Raw genomic sequence first — 16,753 nt, 5'->3', positions numbered from 1 at the left:
CGTTAACGCAAACACATTTTAACGGCGTCAATTTTTTTTATCGCGAGATTAACGTTCTTTTTGGCCTAGCAAACTTTTGAGTTTTTTTTCACATGCTGTTGCAACAACTATTAACGTTAGAAAACTACAACACCACACCGGATCTAGCTAGACCGGAAACAAAACAACAGGCACGCCGCACACACTTGTTTGGGCTTGCGAGCCGTCCAAAGAGTAGTAGGCTAACGTTACGTTTTGAGTGGATGGCGAGCGCGAGACGTCGAAATGGATGACTGTCCCCAGGAATGGTGGTCCACACACATGAAGGGGCACACAGTGAAATGGCCCACCTTGCACGCAAGTACTTAGCAACACCGGCCACATCAGTACCTTCTGAAAGATTGTTTTCACTGTCTGGGCATGTTGTACAAAAGAAGCAAGCTTCCCTGTTGTCTGGAAATGTCAACAGGCTTGTCTGTTTGAGTAACTGGCTCAAAGCAAAGAAGTAGTACGCTTACCTTTTATTGGTAACAGTTACTGTTCATTCGTTCTGAAATAAGAGGCTGGGTTGATGAGCCTCTGGTGTATAAAGAGCAGTAGCCTGACTGCTATGTTCAAAGCAAACTTGAGAAAAAGAAAGTATTAAGCCATGGTTTAATTGCACTATAGGCTGAGTCCTAGTTTACCTTACATGTGCACTTTGTAATTTTATTTTGTATCGCCCTGTTTTGATCCCTTAGAAAGGGCTGTTGAAGAGACTGTTTGTGTGATAAAGTATTTTTTTCCACCCTTTTCTTGAAGGACATTGTTACATTGTGTGAGAGATTATTTGCTCCAAGTGTGAATGACTGCTCCAAGTGAGAACGTTAGTGTGAAATTGAAAACTACAGTATATGCCAATGTTGTTTTCAATAAAAAACATTTGCACAAAGCAAGCCGATCCACTTTTCCATGTTGATAAGAGCATTAAAATGAGAAAAAATAATAGGACAAAAAGAAATCAAGGGACATTTAGAATAGATAAAAATGTGTGATTAATTACGATTAATTGCGAGTTAACAATGACATTAATGCGATTAATCGCGATTAAATATTTTGATCGTTTAACAGCACTAATATATTTTAATAATGTATATTGGAACCAGATTTGCTTACTATGTGTTGGTGTCAGAACAGTATATGTACTGCACAGTTTAAATGTAGTAGGGGAAAAATTTAAACAATGAAATGTGACAAACAGGATTTGTTTTATGTTAAGAAATCCATTTCAAGATAGATGTTTATTTCCATGGGGAAGCAGATTATGGCGGATCTGTTAATGTGACCAGGTCTTAAATGTTCTGATAGCAGTTGCAGAGGTCCCCGGGTAGCCTAGAAATCTAGACACACCCTAGCGGCAGCAAATGTAATTTGCAGCCAGGGGGTCTAGCAACTCTCCGTTGGCTTGCAAGCTGGAAAAACCAATCTCTGGCCGGGCCAATCACATCGTGTATAGAGTCGGTGGGCGGGCTTATGACTAACAGCGGTCTTTCAAATCGGCTTTGGCCGTGACTCTGGAAGACTTGGAGTTAAGCTAAAGAATGGCACTGAAGTCATCCTTAAAAAAGGAAGATGTGTTCAGAGTTTTGCCGACCGGATACGGCAAAAGATTAATCTATCATCTAGCTCTGCTAGCTTCTTTGTTGCTCTGGTTGGTTGTAGCGCTATCCTATTGCGTACAGTGGGAATTTGAAAGACAATTGGTTATCCCGCCCCTCAGATTGAGCCCTGCCAATGGTGAGTTCCCAGACCCAACATCTTGATGTGGGTCTGGCTTGTCAGGCTAGTTCCCGGGGCAATCAAAGATAATTATGGGAGGTTTATAATGTCGGTGCCTGAAACACATGTAAACATGTACACACACGCAACCACCGACCCACCTACACAACACATTCTTCACTCATTCACTCACGTAAACAGAAAAATAAAACACAAGATTTTTTTTGTATTTAGGCCTAAGTTCTTAAGAGCTCAAAGTATCCATATCTAGAAGACCCTTTTATTCTTCAGAATGATGGATCTTTGCTGAAAAACTACTGTACAGAAAGACTAATGGTGTCCCAAACTGAGCCTTTTCCTGCTGGTAATTCTTTTTGTATTGCATCACAAATCACATCTTCCCTCTTTATATTTAAACAGCTTCTTCTCGCTGTCCAAACATTCCTCTGACATACTCACAGGAACGTCCCCTTCGAGGCCTCAGCAGACCTGGCTCTTATTAACATTTGGAGACCGTTCAGATATTTGTATCTGTGATTCATCGAGAGAGCGCACGGTTACCCTGGAGCCTGCTGAAAAGTCACGAGTAGAACTGCTGACACTTCCTCTACTCAAACTGATGCTCTGAGAGGATTAAATAAAATGTTGGCCAACGTTTTTTGGCCCCTGCTTGACCCACAGAGGCTTTATTATGCTGTCAAGAAGGTGTAGTAAATGAGTGCTCAAGTGTCACACCTATCATGTCAGAGGTGCACAATACTAACTAGCTGATACACAAACAAGATCATGTATCCACATATATGGAAGCAGAAAGAGGCAATATTTTTCAGGTTCAAACTTTGTTTGAGGTGGGTCTGTGTACTGTCTGTTAATTTTATATTCTGGAACACCAATCCATCCAATAAAAAAGAAGGCATTCAAGTACTGCAGCCAAATCCAGTTTGCGAGAGGATACAACAGATTAGTATTAAAAGTGTTTTTTGTGTAATATTTTTCATCTCACCCATGGTCTCATTTTTAACCATAGTCTTGTCAATACATTGGATTTAATATGACAATGAGTGGAGTAACTGACCTGGTAGAGCTACTGCAGTCAATGAAACAGCAATAAATATTTTTTAATTTTTAAATATTATGTTATTGGGCATTTCTGCACAGCATGAAAGGGGAGAGAGAGAGGGGGAAGACCCCCAACCTCTGCATCAAAGGAATATACTCTTTTATGGGGCGCACTCTACCAACTGAGCTACCCGGGCTGAAACTGGATGGTCTATGCTGTTTTAATGGAAACACGGTGGATGGTTTTAATTTAGTTTCAATAGTTTGACTTATCTATAAGATGCTCCATTAACTCAATACCAAGGTGCAAGGAGGAGATAGTACCGGTAATATTCCATACATTCCATTCCATATTGTGCTCATTTTCAGGTCCATACTTGTATTTTGGGTTTATACTAGAACACGTTTATATGCTTTAATGCGTCCGCCCTCCGGAAACAAACATGGACATGGAAATTTTGGACAACTCAAATTTCTTTGAGTTGAGTCTTCAATTATCATATCCTCTGCTGGGGTGTTCACAAGGTATTACAGTAGTTGTTATTGTTGCCAGGTAACAGAGCTTTAATTTAGCTTGATGTGGACGACATCATTTGGAAAACTGGTGAAACCCACATCTTCACCAGCTGCACACAGACACAACATGAAACCAATGAGGGTTGACCTTTTGGACCCCTTGTGGGTGACTGCTTTGCACGCACGGTGAAGCATGTCTGTATGCAAGAACACATACACACATGCACACGCACACACACACACACACACACACACACACACACACACACACGCACACACACACACACACACACGCTCTCTCTCTCTCTCTCTCTCTCTTCAGGCTATTTCATTATCCAACAAAAGCAAACATTGCTGTTGAACACAGCTTGGTAAAAGTTTGTGTGTGTGTGTGTGTGTGTGTGTGTGTGCATGCATGAACATGACACTGTGCTCTGGTGTGAGGTAGGTCAATATGGCCGACACATGGGGTCGAAGTGAATAATTTCTTTCTTGAAATGTGGAGAAAATAAATGCAGGACTAGTTTTGGTATTTGTGTTATCACAATGAGAAACAGCGACATGGTTTACTACACTTGCCTATCCACACACGTAGATGGCATGGTGTGTGTAATTGTGTGTGTGTGTGTGTGTGGTCCTCTTCTAGCATTTTTCAACCACCAGCAGATGTTAGGGTACACCACGGGGGTGGTGGACGCTATTTCCATGTTTTCAGTGTGTGTGTGTGTGTGTGTGTGTGTGTGTGTGTGTGTGTGTCCGCTACAAGGGTGGTAGAGGTTATTGCGACTGGAAACCTAGCAGATAAAACAACATGGCTAACTGAGACCACCTCAGACCTCACTGACTCTTCCCTAAACACACACACACACACACACACACACACACACACACACACACACACACACACACAAGCTGTGTGCAGACCACTTGGCACCATGGGTAATTTAAAAAAATGGTTCCCTATTCTACGAGCCCTCTCATTTTGCTGTAGTTGGAGGATGGACTATGGAGAGGTTGACAACATATTTCCTACACAGGAACACACACAAACACACACACACACACACACATCAATGACAGTGCTGGAGCTACTAGTATTACTGTCATTGATAAAACCACCAAACACAAAGTTAAAATAACACATTTCATTTCCACAGAAGAAATGAGGATATAATATTAGGAAGCAATGAAAAGGAAAATTGCTCAAAATAAATATCAGTTATATAAAACAGGCATTCAAACAAGGTCAAGGAAAGAGGACTACATTTCCACCATAAGTTCTGTATTTGAGCCAGTCGAGCCGACGCCCTGCAACACAGAATGAAACCTTTCTTTCTCGCTTGTTCAGGTGAAAGTCCTCACTAATACACTATTTCTGGCATCCTGGATTAAAGGTTTTCCATTGGAGAGCAGCCATTATGGTAGACCAGACAGTGACCTCTGGCTGTGACCACTGTGAGATTTTAGAGACCAATACAGAAGTTTTTGATCATTTATCTACTATTGTATGTCAACGTAGTAATAATACTGTAATATCATTGTGGCAGCTGTTATCATAAATGGTAAAAGTAGTGAGAAAAATGGAACAGTAATACTAGTCAGAATAATAGCAGTAATATAGCATTTATAGGAGCAGTACAGGAGTGCACTTTATTCAGCCTGTTAAGATTTTTCCCAGCATGCTTTGAAACAGGTGAAACGTCTAAGTACAACAGGAGGCAGCTGGACCATCTGGGCAATGACTCATGTTTCCCAAACAGACCTGAGAACAAATACAGCTACAGATATTTACATAGGATTCTGAGCATTTCTGAGCAACTGTTTTTAGAGTTTACAGCTTTAGGATGAAACTACTAACTCATTTCTAACTTGCTCCAGTGCATCTTGGGAAACGCAAATGTTAATGGGAAGAATAATATCCTCCTTTTACAGCAGTAAAATACTGGAAATGAGGACGGGGCCGGCTGACTTTGGGGTCCAGTAAAAAGCTGAACGACACATATTGAAGACATGAATTATGGGAACTGTGGGTGTTTGGCAGGACATCTCGTCATTTCCCCACATAAATGTGAAACTAAATGTCAGTGACAGCGCTGGACCTGCTCCCTGCAGGGGAAGTCTGTCCTAATTTGTTCTGCCAGACCACTCTGCCTCTCCCAGTGTCACCGCCAACACTTTTAATGTGGCTGATTGGGCCGACCCTTTGCCCTTTTGCAGTGTCTCTTGACAGTTTTTTTTTATCCTGTCATTTTAGAAGCTGTCATTCCTTTTTCTGTCCTGCAGGAGTCACCCAGCTGCCCACCTGCTCCAAATTCCCTCATCAGCTCCCCTGTATATTTACTTTGAGCAATTGTTCCCACAGCCTTTTGTTCTCTTGTTCCTGGCTTGTGGTGACCCATTGACTGACCTTTTGGACTTCTTACCTGGACGTCCGACTGCCTGCTTGTTGCCGATCGCTGCTTTGAACAATGACACCGTAAACTTTGCTTTTACCTTACTTGTTTTGTCTACATCTCATGCATTTAAGTTGATTTTACTGGACCGTTAAAATTAGTTTTCCCATGAGCAATGGTGGAAGTTCTCAGATCTTTTTACTTTAACTTTTACTAAGTAAAAGTAGCAATACCAGTGTAGAAATACTGTTGGTAAAAGGCCTGCATTCAAAATCAAGTACAAAAGTATAGGCATCAAAATATACTTAAAGTACCAAAAATAAGAGTACATCTTATGTAGAATGGCTCATTTATTATATAATTGAAGTTTAACTATTGATGCATTAATGTGCACAACATTTTACTTACTTTACATCCTGCTGAGTAGCTTGTGAACTTCCCCCTGGGGATCAATAAAGTCTTATAATAACCTAATACTTAGTTTTTTTGGTTGATTATATTTTGTACTATTAATCTGAATCTTAAATGTAACTACCAACTAAATCACACTTTCTTCTCATCACTGGAGGAGCTCTCTCATTTGACTATAACTTCATCAAGCTTCAAAGTGTATGCAGGTAACAGACATCCCCATAGGGCAATTCTTGAGTATTCATTGTTTAATCTTTACACCAGAAGGACTGGTTTTGTGAGACCAGGATATACTGTACACGTATCAGTTTGCAGTTCTTTTGAAAACTGAAAATACACTACTGATTGTAGACAGTAGTACAATGCAACTACACTGATGACATTGATGTTGAGATGAACAGACAAAGAAGATAAGCAGAAAATCAGAGGAGGGCTGCAGAAAGAGGACAGTGGGCCGGTAAAGCCGAATATCTTTTGGTTGTTGCAGGAAATATGGTCGGCCTGGGCAACGTGTGGAGATTTCCTTACCGCTGCTACAAGGATGGTGGAAGCGAGTGTATTATTTTGTATTATTCTGGGTGTGGTGCAATGAAATGGCGTTAATATCGATTGTTCGTGAGTTCAAAGATATTTCAAAATGTCATTTACATGAGGGTACATGTCGGTATTTATTAGGTTCCTTTCTGGTGCCATATGGTCTTTTAGCTGTGGTGTGTGGGGATACCTCTGTTCCTACTAGAGACTTCAACTGGTCAGTACACCCAGGAAGGATTGATCACCTGCTGGAGTAAATTGTGTCCACTGGCAGGAGGTGAGTTGATTTGTACTGAGGTAAAAGATGCAGTCAGAGGGAGAGAAAAAGAATGTTTCACTTTGTACACGATACAACATCAACTGTCCCCTGAGCTGCACGTTGTCATAGTTTTGCTTGTTGATGTGGTGCTGATCATGCATCTGACACTGTCGATGTTTTAGTGACTTTGTTTTGCGTTAATAACTGACTTAGGCCTTGGACTAACTTTAGCAAGCTTTGTCATTCTTATAAAGAATAGGCTGCAATCTCGAGTCCTAATGAATTCATATAGACTGAAACAAATAGTGTCATTATTAAAATATACAGTAAATAAGAATATAGAAGAAATATAAGAAATATAAACCTACATAATATTGAACTATTCGATAAAAGTCAAAGACGTTCACTTCCGGGATTGCTCCGGTGCCACCGGAAATTCCGCCGGATGTCCTTCTTTTCAGCCGGATGCCAGTTACCTTCCGCTTTCTTTGTGTTGGCACTCTAAACTCCGGTGGATTTCTGAGGACTATGGTTAACTGCTCCTCAGATCTCTGCAGGGTAAATCCAGACAGCTAGCTAGACTATCTGTCCAATCTGAGTTTTCTGTTGAACGACTAAAACAACTTTTGAACGTACACATGTTCCACCAAAACAAGTTCCTTCCCGAGGCTATTTTGCAGAGGCACTGTGGCTCTGTCCAGAGCATAGCGCTGCCCATGATGATTGTGATTGATTTAAAGAAATGCCAATGGCCCTTCCTCCGCAGCGCTGTGGAGCAAGGTCTGGAAATGCTAGACTATCTTTCTGTGACCTCTAGGGACTGCTTTTGGCTCGGTCTGCTGAACAGCGCGACCAGTTTTGTTGCTGGATTTGTCGTCTTCTCTGTGCTTGGATTGATGACTCAGAAAGAGGGTGTTACTGTCAACACTGGTCGATTCAGGTACAGTAAATTCAAAGATTTTATCAGATGCAAGATCTTGGTACATGCAAAGTTTAATGCAATGTTCTAACATGTATAGCTTTATGGTATCAAGTCTCTCCTCGTTCACTTCACAGGTCCAGGTTTGGCCTCCATCGCTTACCTTCTGGCAACAGCTATGATGCCTTTGCCACAGTTCTGGACTGTCTGCTTCTTCCGGATGCTTCTTCTACTGACTGTTGATACACATATAATAACATTTGTCCTATTGAAAAATATTTGTTTAAGACACAAATCAAAAAGTCTATTTAATTTTGTCCCAAGTTTGTGATGGTGGAGACTTTTATCACCACAGTGAGCGATTTGTTTCCGAAGTTGTTTCGTGCACCAGTGAGGCACGAGATGTTTGCCTTCTTCATCGGTCTCCAGCTTCCTCATACATCTTACCTTGGTTACGGAGGTTAACCCTTGTGTTGTCCTGCCGGGTCAAAATTAACACTCTTTTAGACACTTTATTATTTTTTTCACATTTTGCTTGCTTATTTCAATGTTTTTGGCACTATTTTTTTTCCATTACCACAACTATCTTCACCACTAGAACCAACTCATTTACATTAGTTTTACACTTTTTTTCTTTGGGAATTAATTGTCAATAAACCTTATTTATATGAAATTATACCTAATTTTTGTGTAAGAAAAAAGCAGAAATGATGAATGATTTGGACTAATGGTTAAGATCAGAGGAATGAAGGTAATGGATAGTCACAGATATGTCAAAGTTTAGTTAGGATATTGCTATGAAATTGAATACAACACCCACAATTCAATGAAAGTAGAGATCTGATCCTTAATGTCACTTGTGAAGAGCGTTGTATGGAACCATCCATGTTATTTTGAGGCAATTCGGTTGAAAGAAACCCAAATTTCTGATATAGAAACTTTGAAAACGGGTCAAATTTGACCCGAGGAAAACAGGAGGGTTAATGAAACATATTTACATACAAACTGTCTTTGTAAAAAGAAAAAAAAAAAATTGAAGAATTGTAAATGTATTTCATTTAAAAAAATGTAATCTTAAGTATTTTGTTTCAAATCTTGCTGCTTTAGACACACTCTGCTGTTCTCATGGTGCCCCTGTGGGCAGCTGGACAGAAAGGTCAGTGTCCATCTGGCTCGATGGTGTTTTTTGGCCCCAACTGCTCCTTTCAGGCAGCTGCCTGGAAGGCGCCTTTGGGGCCAAAAAACACCGATAAACGTCCATCTGTTAGTTTAAACAGTATACTGTAGCAGACAATTCTCATTTTTGAGATAATGAAAGTTTACTTCTATCACTCAATATGCTGCAAGTGCAGCTGTTTTTGGCATTGGGTCGATCACTAGGTCTAAAGAATGTAAACTGGCCCAAAATGTCTCCTAAGTGTTTATTCCCGTGTTCCAGTGTTTGTCTGTCCTTCGTCGTCCTGCTGAAGATCCAGCCAGGCAGAGTAGAGAAATGGGAGAGGAGCAAACAACTGTTGAACTGAGGACGTCTGCAGTGACAACTTAATGTGACCTGCAAAGTCAAATTAACTAGACATTTCAGCTGTCATACTCTATGTAAGCTATTTGCAATCAATGTAGCAATGTATGATGCATGTATGTTACAATAAAAAATAAGATGAACAGATAAATGAAAATAATCATTGGCTGCATGCTGAGCTCCAGTGATGTCCTAGTTACTGGAAGATAGTAATTAGTTACAGTTACTAGTTACCTCATTAAAAAGTAGGTTAACTAAATAAAAAAATAATGGGTTCCTGCTTCTTCCAAATAGAGCCTACCAAATGGTTTTGACAGACCAAACATTTTGGCCCTGTCTATGATCTGATGTTTTAATAATTCATATAACTGATGCAACTGTGCTTTACTCCATTACCTCTTTATTTCCTTTGAATTCATGTTGAGAGTAACGCAGGACTTTAGTGTGTAAAAAGTTCACTGGAATGCAGGAAATGAATTGTCTGACACTTAAAATCCCATGGGGGTAGATGGAGACTGAATTTGCATTAATGTCAAAATAATACTTTCTTCAGCTTACGGAGTAAATTAAAGCCCTTAAATAAAAGTGTTTTCTTTTACTCTTGTCATAGCACAGGCATCGTAGTCCTGATACTTAATACAATTGAAGGTAGCCTCATGTCTGTACCACAATTTTTTTTCTTTTAAGAATTTAAAGCTAGAGAAATGTCTAAATACAGTATGTGATATCGAAGAAGTTACTGTACAACAACAAAAAAACTCAAGTATGTATAAACTACTCTCCACAGCAACAATTATATAGTTTTGCTTTGCAGCTTTAATGACCTGAAAATGCTATTCTTGGCATTAATTGTGGTACGACTTTGTGCATAAAGTGACTGTGTGGAAGGGAGTGCTTCTGTTATGATTTATTTTCCATACGGGCATGCCTGCAGACAGCTTCTAATTAGCTGGTGGATTCCACTGTCTGTCAGTAACAAAAAAAACTACAAAGCAAACTCCAGACACCAGTTTAACGTCCACAACAAGCAGAGCAAAACATTCCTATTTTACGACACATTTTACAACAACAAAGGTCCTTTTCCACAGCCAGAATAATTTTTTTTTTTTAAAGCACAGCAAAGCATGACACCGGCATTTCAGTGCATCTTGTAACATGACAACTCGGGTCTTTAGGTGGAATTGGGAAAAATATAAATACTTAGACACTTGAATCAAAGTCTCTTTAATACCGCTGTGTAGTTTCTAGATAGAATTTCTGCACCACCTTGTGTTGAAAGAGCAGACTTAAAAAAAAAAGATGGCTGAACTGAAACATGAGATTGTTTTACATTTTGCATAACTGCACGCACAGTGATCTCTTGTGGTTAGATGCTGAAATGCAAGAAATATACGTTGATTATTTTCTGTACCGTATGTATTCATTTAAAGGTATTTTCTCATTTTCAGGTTTATACTGGTATTTGGGGTTTCTACTAGAACATGATTACATGCTTTAATGTTTAAAAAAACACATTTTTATCATACTGTCCGTCTGAATATACCCTGTATTCACCTTCTGTCTGAAACACTCCGTTTTAGCGCCTGTCTCTTTAAGGCCCCCCTCCGGTAAAGGATAGGATCAAAAACTACATTTTGACAACCTAATCAAATTCCTTCATATTTATTATAAGCCTATAACACTGATGCAACACTCTTTTAAATTTTTAAACCTTTTGATTACATTACTGTAGGATAAACACAGCCTCAAATGAAACATGGGGATAATTTCCTTGTTATTCTTTTTGGTTGTTCCGCAGTAGATATTCAGCCTGCAAAAACAAAACATTAAATATTAACTGCTGCCTCAATTCCGTCATATTTAACAAAGAGGCGCCTATGCTAAGTGTAGAAGGTCTACCGTATAAATACCAAAAAGTCGACGGGGTCCTCTGGTTTGATCTTGGAGCACTCCAACATGGCCTCAGTGAGCGAAGGCATCACGTTCTTCATGAGATAGTTCCTCAGAGGAAGAGCGTGAGCTTCCAGCAGATCGTGCTCCTGTCTCTTCACCACGGACAAATTCTTTTGCTAATCAAAAAGAAAACAATTTAATTGACTTAGTATTTTTCCAGTCATTGTTATCTATCAAAGTACCCACTGTGGCATGGTAATATATCACTACCATTTGTGTATAATACAACACTTACCCACTCCTCATACTGAGCAGCCATCTCGGCCAGTGCAGATTCATTCCTGCGTTTCTTCTCAGCCGCCTCTGCAGCCGCTTTCTGCTTCCTCTCTTCCTCTTTCTTTCGGTCCTCCTCTTCCTGCTCCTCTGGACTCGGGCCATAGTTCTTCGGAATCCCCACCATCTCAGTGATCTTCTTGATAACATCTGTGTACTCTGAATCACCTGTGCTGACCTCTGGAGGGGAAAACAAGGCACAATTACTGTTAAGTGAACTGTCATGTTAATGTGCAGTACCAGTCAAAAGTTTGGACACGCTTTCTCATTCACTTGAATGGGAAAGGGTGTAAAACTTTTGACTGGTACTGTATATTTTCAAACATATGTTAATACAAAAAGAAACTATTATCAAACAATGATTTGGTGGCCCTCCTGCAGTAACACTAAGGACCCCCTAGGGGTCGCGGCCCCCCTGTTAAAGATCTCTGGCCTCGGACATGATCACATTCATCATAGTCGCATCATATAAAGTGTAACAGACACAGACAGACCGGCACAAATGTGCGTCTCATAATGACCAAACTCTCAACTTTTCTACAATTTCATTTTCTACATCTGAGGTCATTTCAAATAACCGTTGGTGGTCTAATATGAGCTACGTGTCTTTGAAGAAAATACCTATATGTTCCGGGTGAATCTCAAGCTCATCAAAGTAGTCCAGCAGGGTTTCTTCAGCCGTACTGAATTGTCTGTATCTTGTCAGGCGAGGGACAAATTCCTCCTGGGTGTAGCACTTTTTCTCTGCCACACTCTGTGGAAGTCCCAGAACTCTCTTTGTCAGAAAATCATCCGTCGCATCGAGGGCAAAAACATGCTCTGCAAAACATAAAACAAGTAGAATAAGAAAGTGCTTCAGTCAGGATGGTTTGCATTATTATATATGTTTGGCAAGTTCTGGGACTAGGATTATTTTACATAGGATTCCTAGTATCACGTTCAGTGCCTGCTGTGCTGTAAGAATTAAATGTCCTGTCATCAACAACCTGGAGTGATGTTCTTGTTGTACAAAGGTTTTTCGGGCATCAAATCCTGGTTATCCATATCCTCATCTAAAATATAAAAGCGCCACATCAACATTAGTGTAATCAATATTAACAAACATACAGTAATTGAACGAATGGACTTAAACTTACCAGAGAAAATCAGCTTTGCTTGCTCATAAGTCTTGGGGAAGCCATCGAGAACAAATCCTTGGTTTGTGCATGGCTTTGAATTTAGCTTTTTTTGCAAAATGTCAAAAACCAGATGGTCGGCCAGTTGACCTAATGGACCAACAAAGTCTTTTAAAACCCATCAATAATCCAACCACAGATACACCAAACACAAAGGTCTCAATATTATGACCGATTAAAGCACAACCGCCTGACCCAGATTGTTAGGACAATTTAAGCTATGGTTAATGAAAACTTAAATCTTTCAGAATATATTAAAAGTTAACAGTTAACACACCATTTCCTTCCCATCACAATGACTAAACAGCAGAGCTGTTTCTGGACAGGTTGTGGAGTAATAACATGTCTCTACCTCACTTTTATCATTGTCATGATTATCATTAGCGTAAAAGTGTGAAGTAATCCAAAGGCTGCTTTAGTCAAACATCCAAATCACAACTTAAAATGCCAATAAACCAGAAGATTCAAAGGTTCCCTAACTAACCTCCGTTCATTTCCCTGCTTGTGTTAAAGAGTTCCAATTCCTTCTGTGCAGCCGCCACTTCCTCTTCACTGACATTCTCAGGGTTCCCTTCATTAACTATCCCCACCTGTAGCATATGACAAGAAACACGGCAAATCAACTATGAGCACGTATTTGTAATTAAAACTCAAATTACAAAAAAAAAAAAAGAAACTTCCACAAGAGGGCAGTGAGAGAGTAAAAAATGAAGTCTGGTAGGCGAATGCAATGCTTTTATTTATTCCACTGACCAGTTGTGAGAACTTTTCCTCAACGACTTCTTTGATCTTGATGTGGTGTATGTGGTAATGACTGCAGAGCTTCTCTGCAACAGTGGTTTTACCCACAGCTGGAGGTCCAACCAGGCACACTCTGATTGGCTAAGGAAATAAATGGTGGAAAAGAAATCATGGCAGCATTTATCTGGTACCAAAAAAAGCTTTCATATTAAAATCACATTTATTGTGGCACATGTATTAGATATATTTCTTTTTTCATTTGCGATTTTAATTTAAATTTTTGTTTACCTTGCTTTTCTTGTTGTTGTTTTTTCATGAGTATTTTTATTAATATCACTGGGTGGATTGTACAGATATGTATATGAAAACTACAAAAACAGTCGCAATAATATGAGAATTGTACTGGACCGTAATGTACTGTAAATTAAGGGAATCAGTTGCAAAAGTATCAAAGGCTGCTTCAAGTCTTGTAAATAATATCAATTAAGTGTCAAAAGTAAATAGCTTTAAACACTCACAAGTAGCTGCCTGGTGTCTCTGTATTCTTCCACAATGCTCTCCATGTTTTCAACCATCCCAGCTTCAGACTTCCAGCGGAGATGGATGGAGTCTTTTATGATAAAAGCATCCAGGCGGAGGTTGATATTTAGGTACTCCAATTCCTCTGGCTGACGTTAGAGAGGACACATTATATCAACACAGTATGTTTTAGATTAAACATTTACTGGAAAAATATTCAATTATGTGCCATGAAGGGCAGACAACGTTTTCATACAAGCATCTAGAGCCACTAAAGCTAGAAACAACTCTGATATGAATGTATGTGTGTGTTGTGTCTTTACCCAGTTGTAAAATGTATATTTGTGACAGTTACCAACTCTCACTTAAAGTAAAAAGACAAAAAATTTAGTCTTGAGCCAGCGCTTTCATCCTAGATCCTAGAATAGTTGTGCCAGATAGAAGACACTTTTTTAAGGAGTAAAGCCTAATCCTCCATTTGCAATAATTCTGACCAGGTTCCAATTTATTGAAAATAAGAAAAGCAAATTACACACTGTACCTTAAAAGCTTTCATGGAGATGGCGTCCTGCTGTGGTAATTTGTTAATTTTTCCTGGCCCAAGTGTAGCGCTTATCATCTGAAAGGTGATCAATTCAGTCTTGGGTCACCAGACAGACCAACAGTAGTGTTTTACAAAAATCTCCTATCAATTTTCTTAAATGTGTTGCTGCATTCATGTTTATAACAAGGTTACCTTTACAATATCCTCTAAAGTGTTTTTGGAGTCATCGACCGCAAGAATGTACTTTGACTTTGGCTTGAGTTCAATGATGTTATGGATCACTCTGAAACAGGAAAACAAGTCAGCCCTGCAGTAATTATCTCAAAAACTAAATGACGGCATGTACATAGGAGTATGTTAAATTAAACCACCCTGCAAGGTCGTATACGTGAATCATGGGGATGTGATTTGTGCCCTGTCCAAAGAGAGGAACTTTAGGAAACTGCATCAACCAAGCCACCTGTTTCAAAATACAAAAAAAAACATTTCACAGTAGATGATATTGCAAATCAGGCATGCAGTGTACACACAGACATGCAGTATAGAGATCACATTAAAATCTACCTTGAAAAAGTAGTGAAATAGGTTCTCTCCCTTTCCGTACTGAACACCAGAGCCTACAACATATCCAGTTAGCTTGTTCTTTTTCTGTAAGATTAGAAAATCACACAGAATCCATAGGGTTTAAAAGGCATTTTTCCAGTTTGTATTTTCATAGTTACATTTATTTTTCAAATTGCTGAAGTTGGGACAAAAATAATTACATTGTGTAACTGCTACCATGCTGTTGGAATATTTTGAGTATGTTGAACTTTTCATCCCAATAATGTACTTACAACTCTACCCAGTTTGAGCACAAGTTTCTCAAGATTATTGTGGTTTTTGAAACTGGGATGCGGCCTTTTTCTTCTGTATTCTTCTTCTGCTAGCATAACATGTGTTTCTTCCTGAAGAGAGAAATTATAATCACATTGGTTGTGTTAAATATTCACAGGACAAGTTTGCCTACGTTTTCCTACAGGCTCACCGGATTCTGTGGCTTGGTCATGGCCCAGGTCATCACGCTTGAGACTAAAATGAACATTTTCCGAGATGTGAAGTTCCCCATCTGGTCATGAAGGGCTGTTTGTAAAAGAGGAGGGGGTACACGTATGATAAAGAAGATCATACTTAATCCAGTCTGCTGAATAGTAAACCTACTTAATCCCTTACCTGTGATTGCCCATGTTGCTTCTTCAATCTGCTGTAGTGTAGCACTTTCTGAGATGTTGTACACAACTACGTCACACTCCAGCAGGTGCCCAAGAAGCTCGTCTCGAGTTGGTGACTACGAAACGAGATCATATACCCAATTACACATAAGTCTGTAGTTTGCATTGTCCAGAAATAAACATAATTTATATAAAGTTGTTATAGTCCCTGCGTGCACACACAAAGTAGCAATGCCTGACTCACCGTGTACTGTTCAAGTAGAAAACTTTGTTTTTCATCTTTAGTGGAAGGAGACACAGTTCCCACTAGTTGGAAAGCAAGTTCACCTCGAGGGGTGGTCTCTTCTGCTTCGACTTCCTCAGAGGTCTCTCCGGCTACGCATGATGTCGATAAAAACTGATAAGTAGGTCAGAAAAATACTGTAAAACCAGTGGATGAAAAGCCATTTTAAATTAGCAATAAACTTAGCTCTATCTAACGTTAACGTTAGCCAACGTTACCTTAGCGATGTGTTCGGAAGAATATCTGTCGACGTCGTTGACAAAAATACGTTTCGGACGAGTTCGTTTATTTGTATCCCCCATTTTAGAGGCGAGAATTTTCGGTTGTAAATGCTTTTAGCTTTTTGTAGAAAATATTAACTTAATAACAAAAAATATGTGTGTTAAAGCTCTCACTGACGTAGCAGTCGAGCTAGTTGTTGATTTCTGTCTCCGTTTCTATGGACTCATTCCGGTTGCTACGGTTCAGCCAATGAAATGCTACGCTGAGAATGCGTGGGGTTGACACGTTACGCGCACACTGTTGCAGAGTTAAAGAACTAACGTCAAGCTCTGGCATTTTGCAATGTAAATGTATCTTTGTATTGTCTTTTCTTTTGTTCCTGTTTTGTAATGTATATTATATGTATCTGTGTGTAACTTTATACAATAAAGAATTGAAGAAGATAAAAGATTTATAGTCAACACTAAATATTGCACATTGTAACA

At 39.4% G+C, this 16,753-nt stretch overlaps 1 protein-coding gene across 1 annotated transcript; it reads right to left on the bottom strand.

Annotated features, from left to right (window-relative positions):
• Nucleotides 1-10,993: 10,993 nt before the first annotated feature.
• Nucleotides 10,994-16,476, bottom strand: LOC120546553 (adenylate kinase 7-like). The gene is made up of 18 exons (XM_039781532.1): nt 16,265-16,476; nt 16,008-16,160; nt 15,765-15,879; nt 15,580-15,674; nt 15,389-15,499; nt 15,117-15,200; nt 14,924-15,012; nt 14,745-14,835; nt 14,550-14,627; nt 14,008-14,157; nt 13,502-13,630; nt 13,233-13,338; nt 12,710-12,838; nt 12,560-12,625; nt 12,195-12,392; nt 11,536-11,753; nt 11,258-11,416; nt 10,994-11,157 (listed from the first exon to the last, which is right to left on the bottom strand). The coding sequence occupies exons 1-18, from the start codon at nt 16,346-16,348 to the stop codon at nt 11,122-11,124; spliced, it is 2,091 nt and encodes a 696-aa protein (XP_039637466.1). The 5' UTR covers nt 16,349-16,476; the 3' UTR covers nt 10,994-11,121.
• Between the last annotated feature and the right edge of the window lie 277 nt (nt 16,477-16,753).

Source organism: Perca fluviatilis, chromosome 18 (assembly GCF_010015445.1).
Source record: "Perca fluviatilis chromosome 18, GENO_Pfluv_1.0, whole genome shotgun sequence".
NCBI classification, from domain to species: domain Eukaryota; kingdom Metazoa; phylum Chordata; class Actinopteri; order Perciformes; family Percidae; genus Perca; species Perca fluviatilis.
Note: the sequence above shows the minus strand (reverse complement) of the source record. Positions and strands in the feature narration are given on the sequence as shown.